At 40.4% G+C, this 16,514-nt stretch overlaps 1 protein-coding gene across 1 annotated transcript in view; it reads left to right on the forward strand.

Moving 5' to 3' along the window:
* LOC138948626 (tetratricopeptide repeat protein 28-like) overlaps positions 1-16,013 on the forward strand; it is a 38,332-nt gene extending 22,319 nt beyond the window's left edge. Inside the window, exons 17-27 of the mRNA XM_070320191.1 lie at positions 1,487-1,634; positions 2,903-3,075; positions 5,120-5,223; positions 5,672-5,897; positions 7,502-7,587; positions 8,716-8,873; positions 9,524-9,635; positions 10,208-10,276; positions 10,810-10,886; positions 12,099-12,177; positions 13,778-16,013. Coding sequence (XP_070176292.1) covers positions 1,487-1,634; positions 2,903-3,075; positions 5,120-5,223; positions 5,672-5,897; positions 7,502-7,587; positions 8,716-8,873; positions 9,524-9,635; positions 10,208-10,276; positions 10,810-10,886; positions 12,099-12,177; positions 13,778-14,020 — 1,475 coding nt within the window. The 3' untranslated portion in view covers positions 14,021-16,013. The remainder of the gene's footprint in view (positions 1-1,486; positions 1,635-2,902; positions 3,076-5,119; positions 5,224-5,671; positions 5,898-7,501; positions 7,588-8,715; positions 8,874-9,523; positions 9,636-10,207; positions 10,277-10,809; positions 10,887-12,098; positions 12,178-13,777) is intronic.
* The last annotated feature ends 501 nt before the right edge of the window (positions 16,014-16,514 follow it).

Genomic DNA, 16,514 nt, shown 5'->3' on the forward strand with positions numbered 1-16,514 from the left:
GTGTGTCTGTGTGTCTGTGTGTGTGTGTGTGTAGAGCGATTCAGACTAAACTACTGGACCGATCTTTATGAAATTTGACATGAGAGTTCCTGGGTATGAAATCCCCGAACGTTTTTTTCATTTTTTGGATAAATGTCTTTGATGACGTCATATCCGGCTTTTCGTGAAAGTTGAGGCGGCACTGTCACGCCCTCATTTTTCAACCAAATTGGTTGAAATTTTGGTCAAGTAATCTTCGACGAAGCCCGGGGTTCGGTATTGCATTTCAGCTTCGTGGCTTAAAAATTAATTAATGACTTTGGTCATTAAAAATCTGAAAATTGTAAAAAAAAATAAAAATTTATAAAACGATCCAAATTTACGTTTATCTTATTCTCCATCATTTTCTGATTCCAAAAATATATAAATATGTTATATTAGGATTAAAAACAAGCTCTGAAAATTAAATATATAAAAATTATTATCAAAATTAAATTGTCCAAATCAATTTAAAAACACTTTCATCTTATTCCTTGTCGGTTCCTGATTCCAAAAACATATAGATATGATATGTTTGGATTAAAAACACGCTCAGAAAGTTAAAACAAAGAGAGGTACAGAAAAGCGTGCTATCCTTCTTAGCGCAACTACTACCCCGCTCTTCTTGTCAATTTCACTGCCTTTGCCATGAGCGGTGGACTGACGATGCTGCGAGTATACGGTCTTGCTGAAAAATGGCATTGCGTTCAGTTTCATTCTGTGAGTTCGACAGCTACTTGACTAAATATTATATTTTCGCCTTACGCGACTTGTTTTCTTCTCTCTTTTTGTTTTGTTTTTTTGGTTTGGTTGAGGTTGGTTCGCGCATGCGCCAATCTAGGACTTAAAAAATGCGACCCTTTGAAAGAACGAACCATGGGTTAGGGTAAGAATAAGAATAAGAATAAGAATACTTTATTATCTCATAGAGAAATTCAGGCGTGGTACATAACAATAATACAAACAGGACATTGTTTTTACATAAGACATATAGCACTATATAACAGGGCAGGTTATAAACACACCTCCCACATACCTCTCTGGCCATTCCTTGCATTGTGCTTACGCATTCAGTCATGAACACATCCATGTCTCACTTACACATCGCACACATGGACATTCTTATACGCTCAACTTACCCATTCACACATGGACATTCGACCACGCTCCACTTACACATTCTTATACGCTCCACTTACACATTCACACATGGGCATTCTCATATGCTCCACTTACACATTCCCACATGGGTAAGGGTTAGGGTTACTGTAAGGGTTAGGGTTAGGGTTAGGTTGTTCATGACCTGATTAATCTCTCCATGTTAGTGCATGCGCATTGACCGCATTGAGAGAGATTGTTCAGGCAGAGTTTTCAGTTCGGGACACCAGTTCTTCAGGATTCATAACACTTTGCATTCCCACCCATGTTTCTGCCTTTAGTGTAACATTTGTTGACTTGATGTTTGCAGGTGCTCAGAGTGTACTGATGACACAGTGGCAAGTGCCAGACGTTGCCATGGAGAAGTTCTACTTCCACTTCTACCACAGCCTGAAGAAAGAGGACCACATCTCTGGTGCCCTGTCCTCTGCTGTTAGTGCTCTCAGAGAGGATGACAGGTGACAGTCACTTATTTTGCTTGTTTGTTTTCATTGCTGCACAGCTGGCTGTTTTTTCAGTTCACAAGGACAACATACTTTACGATAGATGAACATGCACGGTTGCTGTACTCAGTTGAATGTTACTTCTATCAAGGTAGTACAGATTCAAAGAAGAATTTTTTTCTTTTTTTTTGTGACACTATAATGAACCATGTGCTAAAATGCTGGTAGCTCAGGCAGACCTGGGAACCCATACGATTTTGCCGTATTTTTTAAGCCTTTTTGTCTAAAATATGATCAGAACGGTCGGTCGAAAAATAATATGACGAATAACATTCCTAGACAGCTTATCTACACCAGCGCATTCCTGTCTATTTACTGGGGCACTGTTTATTTTAGTGATTAAAAATAACTTTATAACTCGGCATTTGATCAATGATGACAGCTTTTGGCATTAAACATTGAAAGAATCATTAGTTTCAACGGTGCAACGGACATGTGTGAAGCATGTTTCAGTCATGGATGTTCAAATGTTGTGTGGAGTGCACTCATAGTTCTGAAAATACGCCAAGTTTTTTTAGAATACTCCAAGAACATAACAGGGTTCCCAGGTCTGCTTAGGTTTCCTTATGTTCAACATGAAAAGATCTCTGTTTAACATTATTATCACTACCTCAAAGATCAATGCCGATGAAATCACAAATATGCATGGGTAAGTATGATGAAGTTGATGGCAATAAGGAGGACTATACTTTAAAGCCCTGTCCAGACTTGGACGCCGTTTTACGCTGTATGCGCCGCAGGCCGTTTTGTGCGTCGCGCGGGATTTGCCGAGTGGCCACACATCGACGATTTTTTTCACAACGCGGTATCAGTGAGCGGGTCACCTGACAAGAAGGTTCAGTTGCATTCGACTGCCGCGCCGCGAGCAGCTGACGTCATCGCTCTGGTTTGCTCTGATTGGTCAAATTTCCGTCGTTCTATGTCTGTGTCATAGAAATTAGAACACGCGCTATTCTTCTGCAAATAACGCTTCGCGATCATTGCACGCTGCGGTGCGCCCAACGGGGCCGTTTTGAGCATAAGTCAAATGTGGACAGGGTCGGCCGGGAGTGTCTGGACAGGCCTTAAAAGGTTGTGTGTTGGGTTGGGTTTTCTTGAAATCTATGGTTATTAAAACCTTAAAATCTTTCCCTGCTGATATTTATTTTTGCCCAGAAATAAAAACCATTGCTAATCTTCTCACACTGAAGAATGCAGTTGACCTTGACATTCTGTTCTTCCAGATTCAAGGCTGTGTGGATCTGGGGAGCCTTCATGCTGGTCGGACATGACAGTCAGATCAAACTGAATCAGATTCAGCACGCCATGTTAGATCAGCGAATCGACCGTGCCGAGAAAGAACTGGAGGAAGAGACGGGCAGAGAGATTCTTAACCCCAAATCTGCCATCCCTCATGGTGAGAAAGTTGGTTGGGTTGGGGTTGTTGGTTAGTTATTAACTCTTACCAGTTCGCTCCCTTGCCCATCGTAAGCAAGCTTACGATGCCCCCCCTGTAGTTTTCCACTGACCAATTATCTAATTATAATTTTTTTTTTTTTTTTTTTTTTTACATTGGATGGGTCGGACAGTGGATAAACTCATATTTAAGACACACTTTATGACTGAAACAAGCTGGGTTTTTGTTATAAGTTAGTTATAGAAATGCATTATTAGGCACAAAAAAAAAAGAAAGTCTGTTAACGGTAACATAGGCCAAAAAAAATAGGGTCGGTAGGTCGGGACTTTTTATTTATTTTTTTTTTATTTCCCCAAAACATATTTTTAAGTTATTTTGCCAAAAAACAAAGCCCTTTTTTTTTTTTTTTTCAAAATTTTTTTTTTCAAATTTTTTTTTCAACTTTTTTTCAAAATTTTTTTTTTTTTCAATTGTTTTTTTTTTTCAAATTTTTTTAACCAAATGCCAAACAAAAGTCTAGGGTCGCGCGAAAAAATAGGGTCAGTCAGGATACCGTAAACAGAATATTTTTTTGGGGGGGCCTTAGGCATGAAACGTCCAACTTTGAAATTTGGGTGGGGGTATTCAGGTGACAATAACTTTTTTGTTTATCAGCAAAACTCTATAAAACTTTGCTATGTTATGTAAAATGAATGCCCAAACAAACTAGTTAGCAGCATACCTAAAATAAACTGAACACAAAAAAAATTTCTTCTTTGTGTTTGTCACGTGTTCCAAAAAATGGGCGTACAAATTTCAACAAAAATCATGTTGTCACCCCCATAAAATGTTTACCTTTAAAGATAGCACAATTCTCTTTGCAAATATGAAAAGCTTATTCATTTTCCTTTCATTTGATATATAACTTTCTATATTTCATTTAGAATATGACCCCAGATAGCCACTCGGCAAGTAGGCACCAACAGCACTGTAAAATATGCCCTAAAACCCCCGAACTGGTAAGAGTTAATAGACCTTTTCGGTATCTGAGCAGCTCTCGCGAGACACGCTCTTTGTTATGCTTTGAACATCGCGAGAACTTCGAACCTTGGCTTGTGCAGCTCGCACGAGATCGCTGTACCGCATGCTTTGCTATGCTCTGAAGTTTGCGAGAGATTACGAGAGCTTGGAATACCGATAGGGTCTATTCGGGTGGCTAGTAGGATGAATGGTTTTTTGGTCTGCACTTAGGTAGGTGATGAAGTCTTCATGACCGGGTGAATGCCCGCATTATATAGACAACACTGGAGAATTGTTAACATGTGGATAATTACATGAGTTTCTCCCCCGTTTTTTTTTCGTTTTTTTGGTTTTTTTTTGCTTAACGCCCAGCCGACCACGAAGGGCCATATCAGGGCGGTGCTGCTTTGACATATAACATGCGCCACACACAAGACAGAAGTCGCAGCACAGGCTTCATGTCTCACCCAGTCACATTATTCTGACACCGGACCAACCAGTCCTAGCACTAACCCCATAATGCCAGACGCCAGGCGGAGCAGCCACTAGATTGCCAATTTTAAAGTCTTAGATATGACCCGGCCGGGGTTCGAACCCACGACCTCCCGATCACAAGGCGGACGCCTTACCACTGGGCCAACCGTGCCGGTCCCTCCCCTCGTAAGCAAGGACAGTTTTGGTGATGTGTAGCACTTACCTGACTTCATGAGATGAATCTGGACAGGGGCGTACTGTACTTGTTTGAAGCTGAATTACAAGAAGAAATGATGAAAAAGAATTGTTATGAAATGCTTTTAACAATTATATTTTGTCTTATGAGAATCCCTGTACAAATGTTTTGTCTAATAAAAATGCCTGTACAAATGTTTTGTCTAATAAAAATACCTGTACAAATGTTTTGTCTAATACAAATACCTGTACAAATGTTTTGTCTAATACAAATACCTGTACAAATGTTTTGTCTAATACAAATCCCTGTACAAATGTTTTGTCCGATCAAAGTGCCTGTACAAATGTTTTGTCATATCTGCGACATTTGTTCCAGTGCCAAGCAAAGAGGAGAACTATGAGCAGCTGCAGCAGTTCCTGGGGAAGTTGTTACGTAATGATCACAACCAGCCGCGAGTCATACCAGTTCTCATTGACATGGTAAGTATGCAGTCTGTAATCCCTTGTTTAACCATGGCACCATCAATTTAAAATAATAATAATTATAATGACAGCTTACATAGCACGAACCATAGTATTATCTATGCTCTCTGTGCTTTACACATTAACTATAAATAAAAGCTTGCTACTTAAACATCAAATACATATACATTCTAGCAGAATAACATAACATAATACGCCATGGCGGCCATTTTCCTTCCCGGTGTAAGGATGCTAAGGAATGAGCTTTGACCATCTTTGTGTGTATCCCATTGCTGAAAACAAGATCTTCCATCTGAAAGATTAGCCTCCATCTGTAAATACCGGGTACTTACACAACATTGAGTTCCGCTATATGAAAAGTCCTTGTTTCGGAAAGATTGCCTTACATGTATTTTGATAAACAAATTCAACTGCAGCTGTGGTTTTCATCTTTCAAAACGTTCAGCTTGATGCTGCCTTGAAGCGGCTTCACACAGAAGACAACAACATGGTAACAGCCCAGATGACAATGGACGTTTCGGGAAGTCTTGCAGCCATCCAGTTCCTGAAACGACTGGGATTTCACTTCCAGGCACGAGGGTGTCACCTGACATCTCCCTACGTTGTCTTCCCGCACTGGAACACTGACGATCTGCTGATTCCTGCCTATGATGCACTGAGGGCTGTGGCTGGTGAGCGTTTGGGTTGATCTAGAGCTGTGTTTGTGGGGGATGGTGTGTGTGTGTGTACGCTCACGCGTGCTTCAGCATGTGTGTGTGTGTGTGCACGCTTCAGCGTGTGTGTGTGTGTGTGTGTGCGTGTGCGTGCATGTGTGTGCGTGCGTGCAGGCATGTGTGTGTGTGTATGTACGTGTGCTTCAGTCAGTGTGTATGAGAGACGGCAACTACATTTATTTATTTATTTATTTTATTTACGAGGATTTATATCGCGCACGTATCTCACCACACAAGGCGACTCAAGGCTCATGTTACCTATTAATGCCGTGTGAGATTGAATTTTTTACACAATATATCACGCATTCACATCGGCCAGTAGATCAACAGCCTATAGGGGCTGCATCCACCTTTCACGGCCTATTATTCCAGGTGACACGGGTATTTTTGGTGGACATTTTTATCTACGCCTATACAGTTTAGCCAGGAAAAACCCTTTTGTCAATCGTGGGATCTTTAACGTGCATACCCCAATGTAGTGTACACGAAGGGACCTAGGTTTATCATCTCATCCCAAAGACTAGCACTTGAACCCACCACCTAGGTTAGGAAAGGGGGAAAAAAATTGCTAACGCCCTGACCCAGGGTCGAACTCGCAACCTCTCGCTTCCGAGCGCAAGTGCGTTACCACTCGGCCACCCATGTGTCTCTGTTTGTTAATGTTTCCGTCTGTGTTCATTCTACCTACCTGTGTGTTCGTGTGTGTCTGTGTGTGTGCATGCGTGTGTGCGTGCGTGCAGGCATGTGTGTGTGTGTATCTGTGTGTGTATGTGTGCTTCAGCCTGTGTGTATGAGAGACGGCAACTACATGTGTCTCTGTTTGTTAATGTTTCCGTCTGTGTTAAATCTACCTCCTTTAAAGTTTAATTGACAAATGTCTGTGTATCTTGTGATACCAATGGTCTGGTGTCCTTTTCTGTATTTGAATGCATTCATGCATGAAACAGTCGCCTTTGAAATTTGTTGTGAGAAAGTCTACATGTGTAAGTGTTCAAGCATGTGTAAAACAGCACGTGTATCTAAACATTTTTTTCCCTTTGAGTTTGGTCGCTATAGCGCGCTGTACTTGTTGGCTCACGTAAGTGTAGCCTATGCAATCGTAACTTTGTCTGTCTGTGCGTGCGTGCGTATGTGCGTGCTTGCGTGCGTGCGTGTGTATGTCTGTGGTAGAAACTCTAACATTTGAAGACGTCACATTACATTGACGTCACATTATGACGTAAGAGGGTTAGACGTCACGCGAAGGAAGTACTGAAAGTCTCGGTCATTATTATTTTGAGCGGGCCGAGACTAGTTGGCAGTCGTGTCCCTGTAAGTAGGCTACATGCAGACAGACAGATCTAGATCTAGTGTCTCGCTTTCTTGCACAGTTTCACCTATGCTCTTTCTGTGTGTGTGTGTGTGTGTGTGTGTGTGTGTGTGTGTGTGTGTGTGTGACAGAGTGATTGAGTTTGTGTTATTGTTTGTCGATTTCTTACGTGAGCCTTGATGGCTTCGCCTCTTGTTTTGTATATCTGTTAGTGCCATGTCTGATACACTGACGTCTGTGTTTTTTTATTCAGATTTGGCAGGGGACAGTGAATGTTCTCATGCCCTGATCAACTGTCTGCCCATGTCACAGGACAACATCTCTCTCATGATTGATTTGGTAAGTTAAGGCAATGTGCGGCACTAAAATTTAACTTGGAGAATACATGGAATAAACTAGTTTTCTTGGTATAGTTATTGAAGTGACTTATAAATATGAATGAACAAATTGTGAAGAGCTTGGGGAGACAAATGTTGTCGCATCCTTTCAGTCTTGTCTGCAGAGGTGCCGCTGTCGGCCGCACTGTGTCTCTGTTTCCCTTGAACAAGGGGTACGTCTGGTTGGTATTGGTACCTCGCCGAGTGGAGACAGCATGCCTTTGTTTCCAACGCTTCAGCCACATAGGTGATGTGACAAATTCGTCTATGTCCAGTCCACCAGCCAGTTCTAAGGCTCTTCTTTGCAAATCTTTGTTGCGGACGACACGCCCTTCCGCTCGCTCTTGATCAAGATATTCTAACACACCTTCATCTACCTCTTCTGATCTGACGTCTCGACCGCCATGTAACTTTCGCTTCTTCTTTTCCTTTCTGGCCTGGTGACGTAACAGGGTATCGCGATTCTCTCGCCATTCTCGTATCCTTTTTCTATCTACCCCAAACTCACTTGCTGTTTGCGACACATTTCCATTGGCGTTATTATCCAAATAGTCAAGACTCGCTGACAGCTTAAATGCAACGGTGTACGATTTGATCCGCAGCATCTTGTAATCATTGACTTGCAGGCGTTTAGATCCAAGGCGTGCAGACACACGTGATAGGGTTTGCAAGAAAGGGAAATCATTCACAAAACGAGCAGATCAAGTGCGGAATTTTTATTTCTCTGATTTCAATGGTGTAAAGTGGGGGGTGGGCGCTTACAAGGTACTATACCCTATGCACGGTTTTGGACTAAAAGTGGGGGGTGGGCGCTTACTCGATACTGGGCGCTTACAAGGTACTTTACGGTATGAGCGAAAATCGAATCACACGGGCTGGGACATGGATACCGTCTCTGAGTCTGTGCATTAAGTTGACCCATGTCCGCCCTGGCCATGACCCTAGCATCACAAGTCCAGTGCTCAGTACCAACTGAGCTACCCGGCCCCCTAATAATGGAGGGTCTGCAAAGAGATAATCAACTGTACAGTACAATGTAGAAAATATGAGCGAAAATACCTTCATTTTTTTACACTTTTATGTTTTCCAGCTGAGCATCACCAAGCATGCGACGGAAGTTCAGCTGAAGGTGTCTGACCTGTCGGTCAAACCGCTGTGGCAGACGTCACAGACTCGACAACTACTGCTGTCCGTAGGGCTCCATCAAATCGGTCTGCTGCTGACCTTCAACTCTGTGCCCAAGAACAAGTAGGTTGTTTGTGTTTTATGCCTCGGCCTTTGAGATTGTTTGCTCCTCTCTTTATTGCAAAAAGGTCTTTGACGATATTTGACTTCATGGCTCATCCACCCTCCCCAGCTCTCACCCTCCACACAATAGGTGCTTGCTGTGTATTGGCCGCACATCAAAGGAAGAACACAGAGCGGAAATATTTTTGCTCCCGATGTACGGTGAGATCAAAGGCAGGTGCTTTGTAACAGCTGGTTGGCCTGGTGACCTCGGGTCAAGCTCTGAGACCAGCTGCCTGCCCCAGTTTACAGACAGTTACCTTCTTACCCACGGTCAATGACCAAGTTTTACCTATAAGACCGACTCCTTTGATGTCTGAGAGGAAACTCTGCCAGGGTGATAGTAGCAGAAACATGCATACCACAAGAGAGCGGGTGTTATGTTTCTTTGTATAGCATGTTGGTACATGTGTACACGTCGTTAGCCTTACATATACCGGTCAATAGGGCTCAGGGGTTTAAGTGGAGGAAAAAAGTTGCGCCTAATACTCATAGTCCTGTAATTTACAAATGTTGCTTCATCCAATGATAACGAATAAACTTAGTGGAACTTTTGTTGTTGTTGTTCATGCTATTATGTCTCTTTCATCTGTGCCTCTTTGACATTTCAGACAGCTGCTGGCGTCACTGCTACAGATGTTGCTGTCAGTGTCTTGCCACAAGAGTCCTGTGTTACTGTACCGTCTAGACGTCAGTCTGCTGGGAAGAGAGACAGATTCTAAGGTGAGTAAAGTGCCTTGTGTAGGATTTGAACGCACAGACAGACAGACAGGCAGACAGGCAGGCTGGCTGGCTGACTGACTGACTGGCTGGCTGGCTGGCTGGCTGGCTGGCTGGCTGACTGACTGACTGACTGATTGATTGACAGATGGATGGATGGATAGATAGATGAATGGACAGGCAGAACTGGAGGCTGTGGCTGAGGTGAATGAGGCGAAAGTGGGTCCCACCCAACTGGGTGGTATGCAGCTGCAGCATGGGATTTGTTCAAATTAGGTGAATGTATGTATGATTTGTCTTTCTAAGGGGAGGGCTGGAGGGGGGGTGGGGGATGTATGTGTGTTTGAACCTGCGTCTGTGATGGTGGGGGTGGATGTATGTGATTGCATCTTGCAGGGAGGGGAGGTAGGGGGGTCTAGAGAGTAGGTGAATGTATTTGTGCTTGCATCTGTGCCTCAGGGAAGGGTTTGGAGGGGGGAGGGGGTTGTGAATGCTTGTGTGTTTGCATCTGTGTCTGTATGCATCTGCATGTGAGTCTTCCATTTTTATAACTTTCTAATTTGTGTTTTGTGCAGCCAAGTTCCTTGAGTGACTCTCCAGCCAAGCTGCCCTCTCTCACACCTTTGATTCTGCCCAGAAACCAGGTAAGTAATGACTAAATTATTTTTCTGTGTCTGTCATTTCTTTTTTGTTATTTCTCTGTCTTGCTCTCTCTTTCTCTCTCCTGTTTCCCTTGCAGCATTAATTGTAACTGGATAATTCTACAGAGAATATGCATAATAAATGATCAAGTACATGATGTAAATGCTTGGTATTTTCTTGTTTCTCGAACCCACCAGACTCTGACATGGATTAAATGATCTTTTCTGTGCATCTACGTGGTCTTGTGCGTATGTGTATACACAAAGGTAAATAAGGCACTAGCAGGTCTGCAAATAGTTGACCTGGGAGATCGGAAAAGTCTCCACCCATTATCTTAACTGCGAGGCTATTGCACCTGTCTTATGAAGATCTGAACACTTAAGGTGATTAAATTACTGTTATCTATGGTGACTTAAAAGCGCTGTTGACTGTTGCTATTGCACTCGATCTATTATGTAGATCTGAACGCTTTCGGTGATTAAATTACTGTTTAATCTTTGGTGACTTATAAGTGCTGTTGAATGTGTTTTCACAGCTGCGCATGAGCACACCCTGGCTGAGCTGTGGGGAACAACCAGACGAGATGATGGAGAAGATGAAGCTTGCCAGAAGGTTACCCTTTTTACATTTAGTCAAGTTTTGACTAAATGTTTTAACATAGAGGGGGAATCGAGACGAGGGTCGCGGTGTATGTGTGTGTGTGTGTCTGTCTGTCTGTCTGTCTGTCTGTCTGTCTGTCTGTCTGTCTGTCTGTGTCTGTGCGTGTGTGTGTGTAGAGCAACTAAACTACTGGACTGATCTTTATGAAATTTCAGATGAGAGTTCCTGGAAATGATATCCCCGGACGTTTTTTTTCCTTTTTTCGATAAATACCTTTGATGACGTCATATCCGGCTTTTTGTAAAAGTTAAGGCGGCACTGTCACACCCTCATTTTTCAATCAAATTGATTCAAATTTTGGCAAAGCAATCTTCGACGAAGGCCGGCCTTTGGTATTGCATTTCAGCTTGGTGGCTTAAAAACTAATGAATGAGTTTGGTCATTAAAAATCGGAAACTTGTAATTAAAATTATTTTTTTATTAAATGATCCAAAAATAATTTCATCTTATTCTTCGTCATTTTCTGATTCCAAAAACATATAAATATGTTATATTTGGATTACAAACAAGCTCTGAAAATTAAAAATATGAAAATTATGATTAAAATTAATTTTCCGAAATCGATTTAAAAACAATTTCATTGTATTCCTTGTCGGTCCCTGATTCCAAAAACATATACATATGATATGTTTGGATTAAAAACAAACTCAGAAAGCTAAAAAGAGTAGACATACAAAAAAGCGTGTTATCCTGCTCAGCGCGACCACTACCGCACTATTCTGCATGGCTTGTCGATTTCACTGCCTTTGCCACGAGCGGTGGACTGACGAAACTACGAGTATGTGGTCTTGGTGAAAAAAGCAGTGCGTTCAGTTTCATTCTGTGAGTTCGACAGCTTGACTAAATGTTGTTATTTCGCCTTACGCGACTTGTTTTATTTAATTTCTCGTGAGACTGACGAAGCTTCAATTGTAAATAATGGCCACTCAGACTCACAGTATTAAAATTGATGGAATTTGTGACTGTGTGTGTCTGTCTGTCGGTCGGTCGGTCGGTCTGTCTCTTTTTCTGTCCATCCATCTTTCTGTCTGATTGTCTGTGTCGGCATCAGTGCATTTCTCTATCTGTCTATCTATATACTTCCGTGTATTTGATCTGACATATGTTTGACTTTCCAGTTAGGTTGATTGTTAATAACTGTTGTTATTGTGTTGATGCCTTCAGCAAATCAGACCTGGCTGACACATATCACAAGCAGCTGGAGCGAGCAAAGACGTGGCATCAGACCTCTGTCGTTGCCCAGGTGAGTGTTACGTTTTTAAACCTTTCTACATAATGTTTTTCTAAGGTGTTAGATTTGATTTTACTGAACAAACTAATACACGGATGTATACTAAAGAAAGTCATTTCTTGTTGTGTAGACTATAAATGTAGATGCTGTACATGTTTTGGCATGGTGGAAAACATTCTCATCTTCTGATTGTTGTTTGTGTGTGTGTGTGTGTGGGGGGGGGGGGGGGTCTACTGTTCCTGACTTTTAAATGTTTTTTTACGATCTCCCATCGTGTTGGTTTTTTTATGAACTTTACAGAAACAGTGTTTCACATTCATTCGATCATTCTTCTTTTCATTCATTTATTTTTTTTGTTGTTTATTCACAGGCATGGGAATTGTCCGCCGAAAGGCAAATTTCCGCCAGTTGTTTTTTTCGTTCCGCCGAAAAAGCCAAAGTGTCGTCCGAAAAAATAAACGGGGGAGGAAAAGTGAATTTAATGGCAAACTTGGTTTGGAGAAATTTTTGTCTGGGAGCATTCCCCCGGACCCCCTAGTAAGGCTAGGCGCTTCGTGCCGTCGACTTTAATATCTTACAAAATTTCAGCCTTTTTTTTACTTTTTTCAATTCCCATGCCTGTTGTTCAGTCAAGAATTTCTTCATTGATTTAATTTGATCTTTCCTAAATTACTTGTGTTACTTAAATAAATGTCTTTCACATTAATGCAACTAACAGTTACTTATCTTATTCTTGTTATCTTGTGTCAGCGGATTATACACAAGAGTAAGAGTGTGATTTGTTGGTAAATTCATGTCTTTGATCGTGTCATAGGTCAAGGACTTTTTTTTTATTCATTTATTTTAAAAGCCATTGTGGATTTGAAACACCTCTCTTTCTGTAGGATTGTGTGTTTGTTGTTAACGTTTCACTGCTAATGGTTGTTGTATTTTTATGTGTAGTTTTTTTCTTTCTATTTTGGTGTTTTAAAAGTGTCTCATGCACTGTTCTATCATCTTTGCATGCTTTCTTATTTGACTAACAGAAAGGTAAGTTTACTAACATCTGTATTTCTCAGTCTAAGGGCATGACTGCTTGTCATAATGTATTTTGACTGGATATAGTTTTTAAACTTTAGAAAAAAATTGTAGGGAAAGCTCTGACTCATTATTGTTATAGATTCAGTTGTGTGCATGATGCAATTGTTATGCAATTTTTTTATGACATAATTTTTAAAGAAAAAAGTTAGTTGTGAGATTCTGTTTCTTATGTCTTGTGATTAAAGTGTTCTGAGAGGAAAGCTATAACAGTAAAAAAAATGTAATTAGCAGGGTGAACATAGTCCACCGTAGGTATAAAGTATTACCATGTAGGTATTGTTTATCACATGTACTGCAGTCAGACACAAACTGCAGAACTTAAAGGAAACTAACATATGTGGCTAAAAGCTATACATGCACCTGTTGTTTAAAGCTCACCAGTATCAATGTTACTTAATTTAGCTCTTATTGCTCTGTCTGATAAACGTCATAGTCACATCAAAAGCCATTTACTATCAGTCAAAAATATATGGAGGCTGCAGAATTTTCAAAAAAAGGTGATACCATTTTTATTTTGCTGTTTTGTTCCCAGGCCAACGAAGCTCTCGGTGAGTTTGGACGAGCCAAGACATCGCCTTCCAGGGTCAAGGTCATACCTGGATCGTCAGCGTCACGGAAACGCATCCCACTGCAGCGAGATCCCATTTTGATTCTGCGCGACATTGACCAACGTCGAGACTACGCCCATCACGTTCTGCATGAACGACTGCAGGACATTGGAGGTCGTCACCGTGACAACGTCATGAAACTTTTCTTGCCGTATGTGAAATCTTAACTCTATTGCCATGTATATAGGAACTGATCTGAGAATTTCTTGTTTTAATTTCTTTTTTTATGACAACGCTAAGATATGATCTAAAGAGTAGAAATCAAGATTTGTTGCAACAATCAGCAGTGATTGTTTCCTTCATTTTTCAACAGACATCACTAATTGTTTACCTTGAATTGCTATTGCTCATGGTTAAAAGACTATTTATCCCATCATAGTTTTGAAAGGTTAAGTTAAGCAAAGAGTTCAGTGTTTCTTTGAAGTACGTGTTTAAGAGCGGTTTCTAGTGAGCACATTTTGAACATACACTTCAATCTACATTGTTTTATCAGCTTTGCAGATTTAATTATTGTTGAAAGCTGTTTATTCTTATGGTTTAAAAAAAAAAATATATATATTGGTGTTTGTGGGTCCCGCACAGCCAGAAAGGTTGAAGGGACATTAAAAACTAACAATCTACTTGCTATTGTCATATTTAATAAATTTAACTACAAATACCAAGCCTGGCTGTACTTTGCTAAAAATTATTGATAACGAGATCATTTTATTAAAAACCTCTGAATTTCACACGCTTAACTTATGCCTATGCCTATGTAATTGATTTTGTTTGTTCATGAGTTTTCTTGTTTGTATATATACATCTTTTGCTTTCTCAATTTGTTCATGATTTAAAGTTGTACCCTTGAAAGTTATTTATTGTTTTTTTGTTTTCAATGAAAAAGCATTTATCTATTGGGGCTTACTTATGTCTGTGATAATTGTACATTTTACTGAAGATGTCATTCCTGACTTTAATTACTTTGTTGACTTCTTGACTAAAAGATCATTTCATGAGAGGGTTTTGTTTGTATGTTTTTATTTTTGTCTTGACAATATTTTAGTGATTTTGCTTATCTTGCTATGGCCAAAGAGTTCGTTTTAACCCAATTGACCCAACATTTGTGTTTTGGAGGACTGCAGGATTGAACTTTTATCTTGATGTGTGCTATGTTTTGTGATTTTTGTTATTGATTCTAATAATGCTACTTAATTATATTTAGTCAAGTTTTGACTAAATATTTTAACATCGAGGGGGAATCGAAACGAGGGTCGTGGTGTATGTGCGTGTGTGTGTGCGTGTGTGTGTGTGTCTGTGTGTGTGTGTAGAGCGATTCAGACTAAACTACTGGACCGATCTTTATGAAATTTGACATGAGAGTTCCTGGGTATGAAATCCCCGAACGTTTTTTTCATTTTTTTGATAAATGTCTTTGATGACGTCATATCCGGCTTTTCGTGAAAGTTGAGGCGGCACTGTCACGCCCTCATTTTTCAACCAAATTGGTTGAAATTTTGGTCAAGTAATCTTCGACGAAGCCCGGACATCGGTATTGCATTTCAGCTTGGTGGCTTAAAAATTAATTAATGACTTTGGTCATTAAAAATCTGAAAATTGTAAAAAAAAATAAAAATGTATAAAACGATCCACATTTACGTTTATCTTATTCTCCATCATTTGCTGATTCCAAAAACATATAAATATGTTATATTCGGATTAAAAACAAGCTCTGAAAATTAAATATATAAAAATTATTATCAAAATTAAATTGTCCAAATCAATTTAAAAACACTTTCATCTTATTCCTTGTCGGTTCCTGATTCCAAAAACATACAGATATGATATGTTTGGATTAAAAACACGCTCAGAAAGTTAAAACAAAGAGAGGTACAGAAACGCGTGCTATCCTTCTTAGCGCAACTACTACCCCGCTCTTCTTGTCAATTTCACTGCCTTTGCCATGAGCGGTGGACTGACGATGCTACGAGTATACGGTCTTGCTGAAAAATGGCATTGCGTTCAGTTTCATTCTGTGAGTTCGACAGCTACTTGACTAAATATTGTATTTTCGCCTTACGCGACTTGTTTTGTTCTTCTGGAGGTTTATTATAAATTGTCTATTTATTATTTCTGCCATCTGTGATATCTTGTTGACATAAATCATGAAATATGTGATTTTAATGGTTTGAGTGTTAATTGCTTCTTAACAGCTGGTACTGAAAGTAAGAATGATGCAAGGTTTAATTTTTGACACAGCCTGCCTCTCCCCGGCATCTCTCTCTTCTTCCAGTCTCCAGTACTGTTTTCCCTGAGCTTTATTTCCCTACCTTCCAAGCCATGTAAATACACACACACACACATGCACACACACACACACAAACACACACAAACACACACACACATGCACACACACACACACACACACACACACACACACACACACATGCTCATTCACAAATGCTCAATCCCACTGACTTAAATTACACACAATCCACTACATACACACACGCACACACACACGCACACACACTAAATATTTACACACAAACACACACACATGCAAGAATAAAAAGAAAGAGAGAATGCTTACTGTCCTACAGGCTAAATATTTCGCCTCTTAAGAACATGATATGGGTTATATGATAATTTGAGTTTATACGCCCCCACGGCTTTTGATGAGAT

This window comes from Littorina saxatilis, linkage group LG15 (assembly GCF_037325665.1).
Source record: "Littorina saxatilis isolate snail1 linkage group LG15, US_GU_Lsax_2.0, whole genome shotgun sequence".
In the NCBI taxonomy this organism is placed as follows: Eukaryota; Metazoa; Mollusca; class Gastropoda; order Littorinimorpha; family Littorinidae; genus Littorina; species Littorina saxatilis.